The 14,141-nt window shown below is 43.1% G+C and overlaps 1 protein-coding gene across 1 annotated transcript in view; it reads right to left on the reverse strand.

The window, feature by feature from the left end:
- The window catches only part of LOC140492178 (alpha-1A adrenergic receptor-like), a 31,012-nt gene extending 23,105 nt beyond the window's left edge, over positions 1 to 7,907 (reverse strand). The window contains exon 1 of the mRNA XM_072591035.1: positions 6,663 to 7,907. Within this exon, the coding sequence (XP_072447136.1) occupies positions 6,663 to 7,623 (961 nt within the window). The 5' untranslated portion in view covers positions 7,624 to 7,907. The remainder of the gene's footprint in view (positions 1 to 6,662) is intronic.
- Between the last annotated feature and the right edge of the window lie 6,234 nt (positions 7,908 to 14,141).

Here is a 14,141-nt window from a genome sequence, read left to right on the forward strand (position 1 = left end):
ATACTTCAGTTTTCAAATTTTTAAAATGATCTTAGCGAAGTGGACTTCCAACTATTTGCCTCTGACCGGAAATTGTTGTCATAAATTAACCAGGAATTTATGATTTTTTAAAAAAAACAGAAAAGAAGGAACCAACCTTGAAGTTGTCGGGTGGGGTGGGTGGAGAGAGGGGAAAGCGTTTTTACAAAATGATTGAATGTGAAGCTAATGGGAAACTCGCTTAAGATCGGCCCAGGTGCCGGAACCCGACCAGATCCGTCATAGTGGCTGCAATTATCCGCAAAATAATGCGTGAAGTATTAAATATAAAAGAAACTTGTTCTCGCCAAAGAAATAAAGATCTAAAGTCGAGTAATCAAATGCCAACATTTTTTGAATATCCCGTGTATCCTGGGTTCGTGTCCAAATCCTCATTTTGATTTTGTTTTTTTATTCCCACCGCACCCCCCCCCCCATATTCAGTATCGGCCTGTTGGCTCTACCAAGATAAAAAAAAGGCTGGGAAACCTCCCGTCCTGTTTGTAACATAAAGCATTATCAAGTAAAATAAGCGCTATTTTGAAGTGAATTACATCACTGATGATCTCCGTGGCAACTATATTTATATTTCTATCGCTGTTATGTGTGAGAAAACTTCCTACGGATGGGATGAAAGCTGAAATAAATCAAAGTTAAAAATCACACAACACCAGGTTATAGTCCAACAGGTTTAATTGGAAGCGCACTAGCTTTCAGAGCACTATTCCTTCATCAGGTGATAAAGATGAAGGAGCGGCACTCCGAAAGCTTCTAAATAAACCTGTTGGACTATAACCTGGTGTGTGATTTTTAACTTTGTACACCCCAGTCCAACACTAGCATCTCCAAATCAGAAATATATCAATACATTGAAGTCTCCGGTGCCGGATTTTTTTTTACCCAAAAAGGCCTTGGTAGAGTTTTGGTTCCGAACCTTCTAATCTGTTAAATCGACAGAATTCCTTCTAGGGTTCCGCCGAACTACTGAGGTTCGGTCCAAAGTCCCAACTCTTAATAGTTCTGACTTTCAACTGTTCATACCGGTCTAATGTAAATGTAGTTTATGGTTACATCTTCCTTAACGAGTTCCAACATTTCTGTGCCATGTCCAAAGGCAATTTCGTAATATAATAACAGCAAGATACTGCGGATGCTGGAGATCTGAATAACGAGTAGGCAGTACTGGGGCAATCAGTTGCCAAGAAGAGGCACATTGGGCGTTAACTCTGCTCCTCTCTACACAGACGCAGCCAAAGCCGCTGCGTTTCTCCATTAATATAATAATTTAAGGTCTCTACAGAAATACATTTGCCCACTTACTACAATTACTTCATTCCCATTTAATTTCATAAACATGCCTGCTTACTTTTTACATCCCTGTTGTGTTGGAGTGTGATTATTCTCAAGATTAAAGTACCTATACTTGAGATAAGAGTAACAAAACACAAATCAAAAATAATTGAAGTTTGGAATAGGAGACCATCCAGCAGTTCCAGCCAACTTACCATTAAATTATGACTGATCTCTTTTTTTGTTCCATAATGCTTTATATATTGCCAAATCTAGCAAACTCAATCTGCCACTTTCTCTGGATCTACTTCACTGAGTTGCTTTGTCATTTTAAATAGCTCCATCGGATCACCATCTGATCTCAATGGGACTTGAATTGAATTGATTGTCACATGTATCGAGGCACAGTGAAAAAGCTTTGTCTTGCGAGCAATACAGCAGATCATGGAATTAAGTAGCGTAGATAAGTGAATAAGGTAAACAGCGGCAAAGACAAAAACACAAGTACAGGCAAATGTTTAGAGTTTGTGAGTCCATTCAGTATTCTAACAACAGAGAAGTAATTCTGTCATTTGATCATTTTATATTTGCCTACGGGGTGATGAATGGATTCATATGATGCAGTGGTAGTGTCCCTGTCTCTGGGCTGAGTTCTACATCCTCCAGAGGCTGTCATTATATGTCTGATCAGCTTGATTGTCTACAGGGTTTTTGGATAACATTCATCAGTGAGACAAAGGGAGTGGTGTGGAACCCACTTAGCAGTAAAACAGTGATCTTCTGGTTGTATTCGAGAATACAAATAGAATATATTGAGAGAGAATTCTGGAGAACAAGTATATAAAGTCACCATCATCCCACTCTCATAGAGACAATTGGTGGTGAGTTTAACCCGAGGGTGACCAAACCTCAGGCAAGGGGCACGGTTGAGAAGGTAAGGTCACCAAACCTAAGGCAAGGTAGAATTTTCATGAAGACCTCACCTGCTGCGAGAATTGAATCACATGCTATTACCATCACTCTGCCAAGCAAATCAGCCATCCAGCCAAGTGAGCTAATCGACTACCAACTCGGGGAAAGACGGTGGAGCAGGAGACAAATGTTAGGCTTGTGCAGTAGGAACAGAGTGCAACATGGCCAGGGGTCTGAAGTATTTTTCAGGCGTAGGAAGGTGTGAGGCTAAAGAGGATGACTACGAAGATGTGAATCGTAACGAAAATAAAGAACTGCAGACGCTGGAAATCTGAAACAAAAACAGAAATTGCCGGAGGAACTCAGCAGGTCTTGCAGCATCTGTGGCGAGAAATAAACGGAGCTAACCTTCCCAGTCTCGTGACGCTTCTCCAGAACTGTTCACAAAATGTCAACTCTGTTTATCTCTTTCCACAGATGCTGTCAGACCCTGCTGGGTTTCTTCAGCAACTTCTGTTTCTGCTGTTGCTGAGAAAGTTAAAGTCAGTCCTCTCGTCAGGAGTTACAAATGAAACTTCGTAAGGTTACCTGGTGATGACTCAGACTGTAAAATAAATGCAATTATAGACTAGGAGATTTTTTTCCCCCTCTGTTCATGAAAAGTGTAAATTGAGGAAAGTAAGAAGACGCTTCATTGCATACGTACGTATATTTGAACAAACACCTTTGGTATACTTTATCGTGCACCTTATGTGAAATATTGACAAACAACATGATATTTAAAGGAAGCCGAAAAACAGAGACTTTGATACGTTTGTAGCGGAGCAGGGGGCTCCAGATAAAGGAAGGAGAAACGCTGTGGAAGACTGTGAACATCAGAAGGCCAACATTGTGTTTGCGGTTTGGGGAAACTGCCAGGAATTGTAGGTCAAGAACATTGGAATGACGGACGTGGTGTTGGCATAGCATTTTGGATGGACTAAGATTTATGGAGACTGGACAATGCGACAAAGCAAAGTTCATTAATTTCAAGTGTTCATGCAAAAACACAGGAATGTATAGTCTTAACTGGCATTTTTAATTGTTAAATATAACTTTGACATTCTCACGTGAAAATTTTCACATGCGCTGTTAATATTTATCAAACAAGCTACTAATCGGTGCAAAACGATATAATGATTTGGAGGCGCCGATGTTGGACTGGGATGTACAAAGTTAAAAATCACCTAATACCAGGTTATAGTCCTGATTTGGAGATGCCGGTGTTGGACTGGGGTGTACAAAGTTAAAAATCATACAACACCAGGTTATAGTCCAGCAGGTTTAATTGGAAGCACACTAGCTTTCGGAGCGACGCTCCTTTATCAGGTGATAGTGGAGGGCTCAATCCTAACAGAATTTATCTAGCAAAAATTTACAGTGTGATGTAACTCAAATTATACATTGAAAAATTGATTGTCTGTTAAGCCTTTCATCTGTTAGAATACAGTGATAGTTTCATTTCTTTCATGTATAAATCACAAAACCTTTTTTTAAAAGTTGCTTTCTCGGTTTAGCTGTGAACAATGGTGATAGCTAGACATTATGTTGATTATATCATAGACAAAGAACACAGAGGGCCAACACCTTCAACATATTGTCTGGCTATCACCATTGTTAACAGCTAACCCGAGAAAAAAACTTTTTAAAAAAGGTTTTGTGATTTACACATGAAAGAAGTGAAACTATCACTGTATTCTAACAGATGAAAGGCTTAACAGACAATCAATTTTTCAATGTATAATTTGAGTTACATCACACTATAAATTTTTGCTATAAATTCTGTGTGTTAGGATTGAGCCCTGCACTACCACCTGATGAAGGAGTGTCGCTCCGAAAGCTAGTGTGCTTCCATTAAACCTGTTGTACTATAACCTGGTGTTGTGTGATTTTTAGTTTTATCAGGAATGCAATCAATTGTATGTAATGAAGAAATTCAGTGCTGCAAATTGAGATTGCAATTGTTGAGATTCAGGATTGCTGTGTTTATCTCTCTACCACTTTCCTGCCTCCTACAGTAATTCACACTTTACCTTTATGTTTATACTGTACATTAAATTCTCTCATTGCGTCCCGCACTGCCGTATTCAGCTTAGATCTGCCATTTCACCATCTTCCGTTTCTCACTCAAGCCATTAACAAGTTATTATATCCCTTTATTAAGTGGGTGCACTTTCACCTGCCACCGCCAAAACAACTCTTTTCCTTTGCCTTGTTCCTCTTACAATGCTGTTTGGGTTTAATAGAGTTGTTTCGACAAGCATTCTTTCCAAATTGCAAACGCCTCTGTTCTCTTCCCAAATACTGTTTGAACCGTGGATTCCTTTTGTTCCCCTGTTCACGCTTCAGACATTCAGATTGCGCAGTTTTTTCCCCAACTTTTGCTCAGACTCTTTACTTATGTCTCTGCATGTATCAGTTAAATTTGTGTCCGTGCTTAGCGTGTTAAACAGAATGGGTATCACTGAGTTCAGTACGGTTATTCCAGTAGAACTGACAGAGTGATTAGTTTAATACCTTCCTCATGCCAGAATCACGCAATTAGCATCATCCGATTGTGTGAAATATTTGAGCTCACGTTACCCTGAGCTGGAAACAAAACATTCCTTTGTGACAAATGCAATTTGCCTCTCTTAGGAAACACCGGAATTAACTCTGCATATGAAAACGATCTTGAGGGTCCAGTGATGCTATCCGTACCTCTATGCCCGAAGGTCCAGGTTCAGCTTCTGGAAGTGTGTGTCATCCTGCCCAGCACAGGTGTATCGGAATAACTGAAACCTAAATCTAAAAAGCCAAGAAGGGATACATGGCCACCTACCTGCTTTGATGGGAATGTATTTGATACGATGCTGTTGACCTCTTGAAGCTAACTTGGAAACATAATTGCAGATATATAAGTATTGTTTTCAACTGGAAATTCTCTTGATTGAAAATCCAGTCAATGCTTAAGCATTTTCTAAAACTTGTTATTATTTTACATAATTCTTATTTCTTCTTCTGTAATATATTCTGGTTAAATAATAGCAAGGTATCAACTTTTAGAATGTATTATTATTGGCCTCATAATTCTACCGAAACAGTTCTCAATTCCGATCCAGTTCCGTATCAACATTAACGCAGCTTCAACCTGTTTTTTTCCCCCCTTAGAATCCCCTCCTCCGTGCATTAGCAATATATGTAAACATATCTTCATTGTCTTCAGAATGTGTATTTTCCACCATAATTTGGATAGAGAATATGGAACGAAGGGAAATTTAATGCAACATTTTGAAATGAAACTTGTCATGTTGAAATTAGCAACTTCAAGGACAGTTATTTTCAGAAGGTTTTGTCCGTCTGGTTTGACTGCCTCTCACCAAACAACTGTGACTGTAACTTGCCCGAGCTAACGCTATTTTAACGAAAGTGCCGCTCCAATGACGATCACGTCCCCTGTATCGACAGAAGCGAGTTCCATGAGCACCCGAAACAACTTGTTTAAAGTGATAAAGGACGAATCTGTCGTCTATTACCCTGAACAGGACTCAACAATATGGTCGAATAACCCTTACACGTGTCAAAAGACATACGCCACATACTGCAGTTGCTGGAAATCTGAAAACAGAGAAGCTTGAAGAACTCAGATCCATATAAAAGGTCACCGACCTGAAACATTATCTCTGTTTCTCTCCATTGATGCTGCCTGGCCTGGTGAGATGATCCATACTGTTCATTGATTTCGGTAGCGGATGCAAACCTCTCCGCTTCCGTCCCCACACTTATGACCTTTTTACCTTTTCTAAAACTTTCTTTTTTTTTAAATGAACTAAATGCTTAATTAACGTCAGAAAGTAAATGTAATTTGATTAAAGCCCGGGGCGTATCAATGGGAGAGGTGTAGCACCGTACGGAACCTAATTTTGGCCCCTGAGCCAATTGTTGTGATGCCAAAACCCATGGTCCGATGAACGAGCCGGAAGTGGGTACACGGCAGGATTCAACTTCGAAAAACAAAGTGCGATTAGAAACTTGGAGACAAAAAGAAATGATATCGATAGAGAGAAAATTCACCGACATTTTGAGGGTTTAAACTGTTCAACGGATTAGCTAACCCCTAAAATAAAGCCTCCCCTGAAATGCGCTAACATTCAAAAATCGATGCTGTACAATAAGCGCTCATCCCTAAAGTGTAAGGGAGCGACTGCAATACTTACATGTACTGGGCCGACATCGGTCAGCAAGGTCAAACCTGTAAGTCGCTATTTCAAATATTAAAAGTTGGGAAGCGTACTGATAGCTTATCTCCAGAATAATTTAAGTGATAGGCATTGGATTTTCTTCACAATTCAATGAAGAACAAAAGTGAATCATAGCTATGCAAATGCTGGCGAGGTTAGTCTGCAATGTGAGCTTCTACTCACCAAGGGGAAGAGCGATGAAGAATGGCAGCCAGCACAAGATGAACATGCCCATGACAATGCCAAGCGTCTTCGCGGCCTTCTTCTCTCTGGAGAACTTGAGAAGGCGGATAGAGAGGGAACTTCTAATGTGGTGCCCTTTGGACCGGGAGACGATGGACTCGTCCTGAATATTCCTGCAATGGATGCGCAAAGCTCGCTCGCTGGAGTTTGATGTCTCCCTCATCACCCCAGCCTCGAGGTTCTTGGTTGTCCGCTTGGCTACAACGTACACCCTGGCATACATCACCAGGATGACAGTCAAAGGGATATAAAATGAGCCAAGGGACGAGAAGAGAGCGTAGCCAGCATCTTCCGTGATTTGGCACTCCGTCTCGTCAGGAGGCGCGGGCTGCTTCCAACCCAAGAGGGGGCCGATGGAGATGACTATGGACAAGACCCAGACCCCAACCACGACCAGCACTGCTTTCTTCTCGGTGACAATGGAAGGGTAGCGCAGGGAGTACCGTACCCCGATATAACGGTCTATTGAAATGGCACACAGGCTCATAATGGAGGCAGTGCAACAGAGCACGTCAACTGCAGCCCAAATATCGCAGAAAATCCTTCCGAATATCCAGTAGCCTATGATCTCCAGTGTCGCTGAGAAAGGCAACACGGTGGTGCTGAGGAGCAAGTCTGCGATTGCTAGGTTGATGATAAAGTAGTTGGTGGTTGTCTGTAAGTGCCGGTTGAAAGCTACCGAGAGGATGACTAAAATGTTACCGACCAACGCGAATAAAATGAAGAGAACCAGGACCAGCCCGAGCACAGCGCCTTTACTCGGGCTCAGCGAGGTGCCGTTCTGGGAAGTCCCGTTTGAGAGATTACTGGTAAAGTTGGTGTCGTAGAAAAGGGGCTCCGGAGCTGACCGGTTGTCGCCTCCACCGCCAGCAGAGTGCACAGAATTCATGTTAACGACCATTCTCCATTTCAGCTCATGTGACAGCCAAGCGCCGAAGTCCCATCACAAACATAGCATCCGCAGTCAGGACTCGGGAGGGAGAGAGCTGTCCGGCACAGAAGAGGCTCCAGTTGCCTTTCTGGCAAGCTACACTTATCACCAGGGAGTTCGCAACAGCACAGCAGTCTCACAGTCATCTGGAGAGAACCCGAGAGTATGTCTCTGTGTTAGCGCCTCCCTCCTGCTCTCCGCTTTTTATATTCACCGCTTCAAGCAAAACAACACACACACACAAACATGTCAAAGGTGCTGGCTGACGTCAGGATCCGGTTGAAATAATCACTGAACATTTTGTGAAAGATCAGAGCAAGACCCAAACCGAGGAGGAGGGTCAGCACTCATTGTGGGAATGAGGGGTGGGCGAGAAAGACACAGCGTGGGTGTCACACTGGCAGGATGTTCGTGAGGCATAGACAGACAGAATGGGTGTATAACACTGACAGGGTGTTCCTGGGTCAGCAGTAACCGCAATGGGGGATATAGACAATGTGGACTAATACTACTGACAGATTGCTCGGGAATGGGGATGGGGGGGAGGGGGGTGTATGCAGGTGGGTGTGGGAGGATAGACAGTGGGTGCAAAGTGATACCAGGGTGATAGTGGGGCAGGAGTTGGCACAATGGTAGACAGAGAGTGTATAACACTGAAAGGTTGTTACTGAGACACAAATAGACGCAGTGAGGTACAATTCATTATTAACGGGGTAGATTGGAGGGTGGATATAAAACAGACGATTTGAGAAGGACGAGGTGGTGTGGCTTTTGCAGAATAACGCTGTAAAGAGCGGCGCTGAGGGAAGGCCTATACTGAGTTTTGCACATTCTGCCAAACGAAGTAGCAATCGCTCATTAAACCAAGGGTTAAAGTTTTTAATATTCTAATAAATTATCTTCAGAAAACAGCGTCCCGAAGGTTTCAGATTTTTTTTTTCTCTGTAAAAAGGACTAGTTCACAATCCTGAAAGAAAAATGAAGAAATACAACAGGATAAATATTATATTCCAGGAGATTGCCTTTTTGAATATTTTTTGACAGCATGTGTCTGACAGGATTGCATGGCGTAGAAATATGTTATTCACTTATCACGAGTGCATTTTCATTTGTTACAATCAATACAAATGATATTATTTAAAGAGTTTTACAATAATCGAAAAGTGCAGTTAAGTGTGGATGAGGTCGTCCGTATCCCAAATTAAATCAATAAATATCTACATCGTTATCGTTTTAAACTACGCCTTGCTTTGCACACTGTTCACACCATGACAGTTCATTCTTAAAACTACTTCACCAGTCTGTAAATTAGAAATAATTTTGAAGATGCTCAAACCTTCTTAAATTATCAGGGAGAGTTCATAATTGTTGCTGTTTTTACTCAGCCGTTCAACCCAGAGAAAAAATGCCAGACTTGGCATCTCCAGCGCGCTGCTTCCGAATACAGTATTAACAACTTTCTCCCTCAAAGAAAACCATGCCGAGTTCTTAAAGTCAAGCAATAATTATTCTTCAGAATTCAAACTGATTCTGTCATTGGATAACTTTCGCACAAGCCTTTAAAGTAAATACACTGAATTTTAAACCAGGTCATTTGCAGCGTGTAATGAACAGTAGTTACAGTCCAAGCAGGGAGCTAGAGTTAGAATCCTCTGCATGCATTAACTCAGAAAATTACGGTATTAATCCTTTACGGTGAAGCAGTTTTTAATATTGTGGGCAGACGGGCCGCTCAAAATGGCAGATTTACAAAAAAAACCGTACGATAAGTAAAGCATGCTGGGAAATGGAGCCAAGCATTGGTCAAAAGTACTTCGGCTAAAAGCACTGAAATAAACCAGCTACAAACCCATCTGCAGTCCTCACTTTTGCCAAGTTACCGACCCAGACAGGCTATAGCTGCAGACAGCACAATATACCGGCACCACTCCCCACCTCTTCCTCCGCTACATTGATGACTGCATTGGAGCAACCTCGTGCTCCAGCGAGGAGGTTGAGCAATTCATCAACTTCACCAACACATTCCACCCTGACCTTAAATTTACCTGGACCATCTCTGACACCTCCCTCCCCTTCCTGGACCTCTCCATCTCCATTAATGACGACCGACTTGTCACTGACATTTTTTTTAAAAACCCACTGACTCCCACAGCTATCTGGATTACACCTCTTCCCACCCTACCTCTTGCAAAAATGCCATCCCGTATTCTCAATTCCTCAGCCTCAGCAGCATCTGCTCCCAGGAGGACCAGTTCCACCACAGAACACACCAGATGGCCTCCCTCTTTAGAGTCCGCAATTTCCCTTCCCACGTGGTTAAAGATGCCCTCCAACCCATCTTGTCCACAGCCCGCACCTCCGCCCTCAGACTCCACCCCTCCAACCGTAACAAGGACAGAACGCCCCTGGTGCTCACCTTCCACCCTACCAACCTTCGCATAAACCAAATCATCTGCTGACATTTCTGCCACCTCCAAAAAGACCCCACCACCAGGGATATATATCCCTCCCCACCCCTTTCCACCTTCCGCAAAGACCGTTCCCTCTGTGACTACCCGGTCAGGTCCCTACAACCCATCCTCCAATCCTGGCACCTTCCCCTGCCACCGCAGGAACTGTAAAACCTGTGCCCACACCTCCTCCCTCACCTCCATCCAAGGCCCTAAAGGAGCCTTCCACATCCATCAAAGTTTTACCTGCACATCCACTAATATCATTTATTGTATCCGTTGCTCCTGATGTGGTCTCCTCTACATTGGGGAGACTGGACGCCTCCTAGAAGAGTGCTTTAGGGAACATCTCCGGGACACCTGCACCAATCAACCAAACCGCCCCGTGGCCCAACATTTCAACTCCCCCTCCCACTCTGCCGAGGACATGGAGGTCCTGGGCCTCCTTCACCGCCGCTCCCTCACCACCAGACGCCTGAAGGAAGAACGCCTCATCTTCCGCATCGGAACACTTCAACCCCAGGGCATCAATGTAGACTTCAACAGTTTCCTCATTTCCCCTTTCCCCACCTCACCCTAGTTCCAAACTTCCAGCTCAGCACAGTCATGACTTGTCCTACCTGCCTATCTTCTTTTCCACCTATCCACTCCACCCTCCCCCGGCCCCGACCTATCACCTTCATCCCCTCCCCCGCTCACCTATTGTACTTTATGCTACTTTCTCCCCACCCCACCCTCCTCTAGCTTATCTCTCCATGCTTCAGGCTCTCTGCCTTTATTGCTGATGAAGGACTTGTGCCCGAAACGTCGATTTTACTGCTCCTTGGATTCTGCCTGAACTGCTGTGCTCTTCCAGCACCACTAATCCAGAATACAGTACATTGACCCAGCCCATTCCCAGGACAACAGGAAACACTGAGTTGTTTTCCAGAACAAAGGATGCATCACACCTTTATTTGGGAAAGGTTACCTGACTTGCGTGCCCCAAAACCTTCAGAGTGGAGGCCTAAGAACCACTCCACCATCCAACACATCAATGCCTGATGGGGTCCGATCGAACAGAGTGATCAAGCCCTGATTATCCATTCCTAGTATTCGAAGACCCTCTCAAAGAAACGCAAAATCTTGCAGGAATAAGAATCACCGCAACACCACCCTCATGAATGGTAACTCTAGATCAACAGCTATAAAGAGGAGAGGACCCTGGGACTATTGGAAGAAGAAGAGCAGATGATTATCGCCAAATGGATCAAGGCCAAGATCTGGTATGGTGGTATTTGATCATTAAAAGTTAAGTTAAAGGATAAGATGGTTAATTTCATTTATAATGTTAATTGTTAGTTTGTAGTGTATTTGTTATTATAGTATTCATTGTGTTGAAATGAAAATAGTTTCTTATTACTGTTAAGAGTTGACTCACAGTCTTTTGCTGAATATGAGAATTAAAACACATTGTTTGGCAGGCGCAACAAATTGGCACCCTAGACAGGACTTGATGAAAGGTGACTTTGTTGCTCCAAAATCAAATTCTACAGAACCCCATATTTCTTAAAATTTTTCCTGAGCCTGAATTAAGAGGACAGAGTCCTACAAGACAGCCAGGAATTCAAGTAAATTGAAGGGAATATAAAGATCTACATTGGACTGTTCTTTAAAGGATAAAGCCAACAAGTGTTTACTCCAAATCAAGCAAGTGACGATTTCTTTGTGTGTGTGTGTATGTGGGATCCTTTATGGGATAGGTAAGGTAGGTAAAGACCCGGTGGGATTAGGACTGGAAGATAGCAAAAGTCGTACCATCAGTTTGATCTGGGAGACAGTGAGGTATGCACATGCTGGAGATCAGAGTTGAGAGTGTGTTGCTGGAAAAGCACACAGGCAGCATCCAAGGAGCAGGAAAATCAACATTTCAGACTGGAGCCCTTCATCAGGAAGGGTTCTGGCCCGAAACGTCAATTTTCCTGCTTCTAGGATGCTGCCTGACCTGCTGTGCTTTTCCAGCAACACACTCTCAACTCTGATCTCCTGCATCTGCAGACCTCACTGTCTCCATTAGTTTGATCCAACCACTATACCCTTAGTTTAATCAAGAATGACAGAGAATGATGCCAGAGTAGAGAATTGTCCCATATGGAAATAGAACTGATGACAATATCAGTAAGAAACAGTATCCCATGTGGACAAAAGTTTGCTGTAATTATGAAACAGGATCAGGATTCCTAGGACAAAAATATTGGGAGGATTTGAGGAAAATTCAAGTGAAGCAGGTGTCCAAACTTGAAAAACACACAGCAATAATATGCTGTTTGGGGCAATTGCTTCACGTTCAGGATCAAGAGGAGGGACTGTGGCCAGATGGCCACACAAAATGGCAGACTTATGACAAACTGGATAATAAATAAAGCATGCTGGGAAAACGAGCCAAGCATTTGCCAAAAGTACCTCTACTAAAAACACTGAAATAAACAAACTACAGACCCAAACAGGCTGCAGCTGCAGACAGCACAATATACAATTGACCCAGCCCATTCCCAGGACAAAAGAAAACATTGCGTTTTCTAGAACAAAGGGGTGCCTCACACCCTTATTGGGAAAGGCTACCTGACCTATGTGGCTCTAGCACCTTCAGGAATGGAGGCCCAAGGACCAATCCACATCAATGCCTGATTGGATCCATCTATTGGTAGGAATCGAAGACCCTCCTGTGGAAGGCACAAAAGCTTCCAGGTAAGAGAGTAGCTGCAACACCCCCCCTTGTGAGTGGTAACTCTGGACCAACAACTGTAAAGTGGAAAGGACCCGGGGACCATCGGAAGACGAAGACCAGACAATCATCGCCACATGGATCAAGGCCAAAATCTAGTGTGGTGGTATTTGAACATTCAAAGTTAAGTTAAAATAAAAGATAGTTAATTAGATTTGTAGTTTTAATTGTTAGTTTGCAGTGTATTTGTTATTTTGGTATTAGTTGTGTTGAAATAGATAAGGATAATTTCTTATTACTGTTGAGAGTGGACTTGCAGTTCTTTGCTGAATTTCAGGGTCAAAACACATTGTGTGGCAGGTGCAACAATATGGTATAGAATATGAACATTCTCATTTCATTTTTGCAAGGTTTGTGAAGGTTTGTAGCTCAGGTTGAGGTTTAGGGTGTAGGTTTGCTCACTGAGCAGTAGGTTTGATATCCAGACGTTTCATTACCTGGCTAGGTAACATCATCAGTGGCGACCTCCAAGTGAAGTGAAGCTGTTGTCTCCTGCTTTCTATTTATATCTTTTTCCTGTTTGGGGATCCTGGGGTTTGTGGTGATGTCATTTCCTGTTCCTTTTCTGAGGGGTTGATAGATGGCATCTAGATCTATGTGTTTGTTTATGGCGTTGTGGTTGGAGTGCCAGGCCTCTAGGAATTCTCTGGCGGCATGTCTTTGCTTAGCCTGTCTCAGGATAGATGTGTTGTCCCAGTCGAAATGGTGGTTTTTTTCATCCATGTGTAGGGCTACGAGGGAGAGAGGGTCATGTCTTTTTGTGGCTAGCTGGTGCAATTCCATGCAAGGACTGCCACAAACACTACGTAGGACAAACAGGAAAAAAGTTAGCCACCAGGATATACGAACACCAGCTAGCCACAAAAAGACATGACCCTCTCTCCCTCATAGCTCTACACACGGATGAAGAAAAACCACCATTTCGACTGGGACAACACATCTATCCTGGGACAGGCTAAGCAAAGACATGCCAGAGAATTCCTAGAGGTCTGGCACTCCAACCACAGCGCCATAAACAAACACATAGATCTAGATGCCATCCATCAACCCCTCAGAAAATGAACAGGAAATGACATCACCACAAACCCCAGGAACCCCATCCAGGAGAAAGATATAAATAGAAAACAGGAGACAACAGCTTCTCTTCACTTGGAGGTTGCCACTGATGATGTTACCTAGCCAGGTAATGAAATGTCTGGAAATCAAACCTACAGCTCAGCGAGCAAAACTACACCCTAAATTCTCATTTCATATCGAGCACACTAGAAATATGC

This window comes from Chiloscyllium punctatum, chromosome 20 (assembly GCF_047496795.1).
Source record: "Chiloscyllium punctatum isolate Juve2018m chromosome 20, sChiPun1.3, whole genome shotgun sequence".
NCBI classification, from domain to species: Eukaryota; Metazoa; Chordata; class Chondrichthyes; order Orectolobiformes; family Hemiscylliidae; genus Chiloscyllium; species Chiloscyllium punctatum.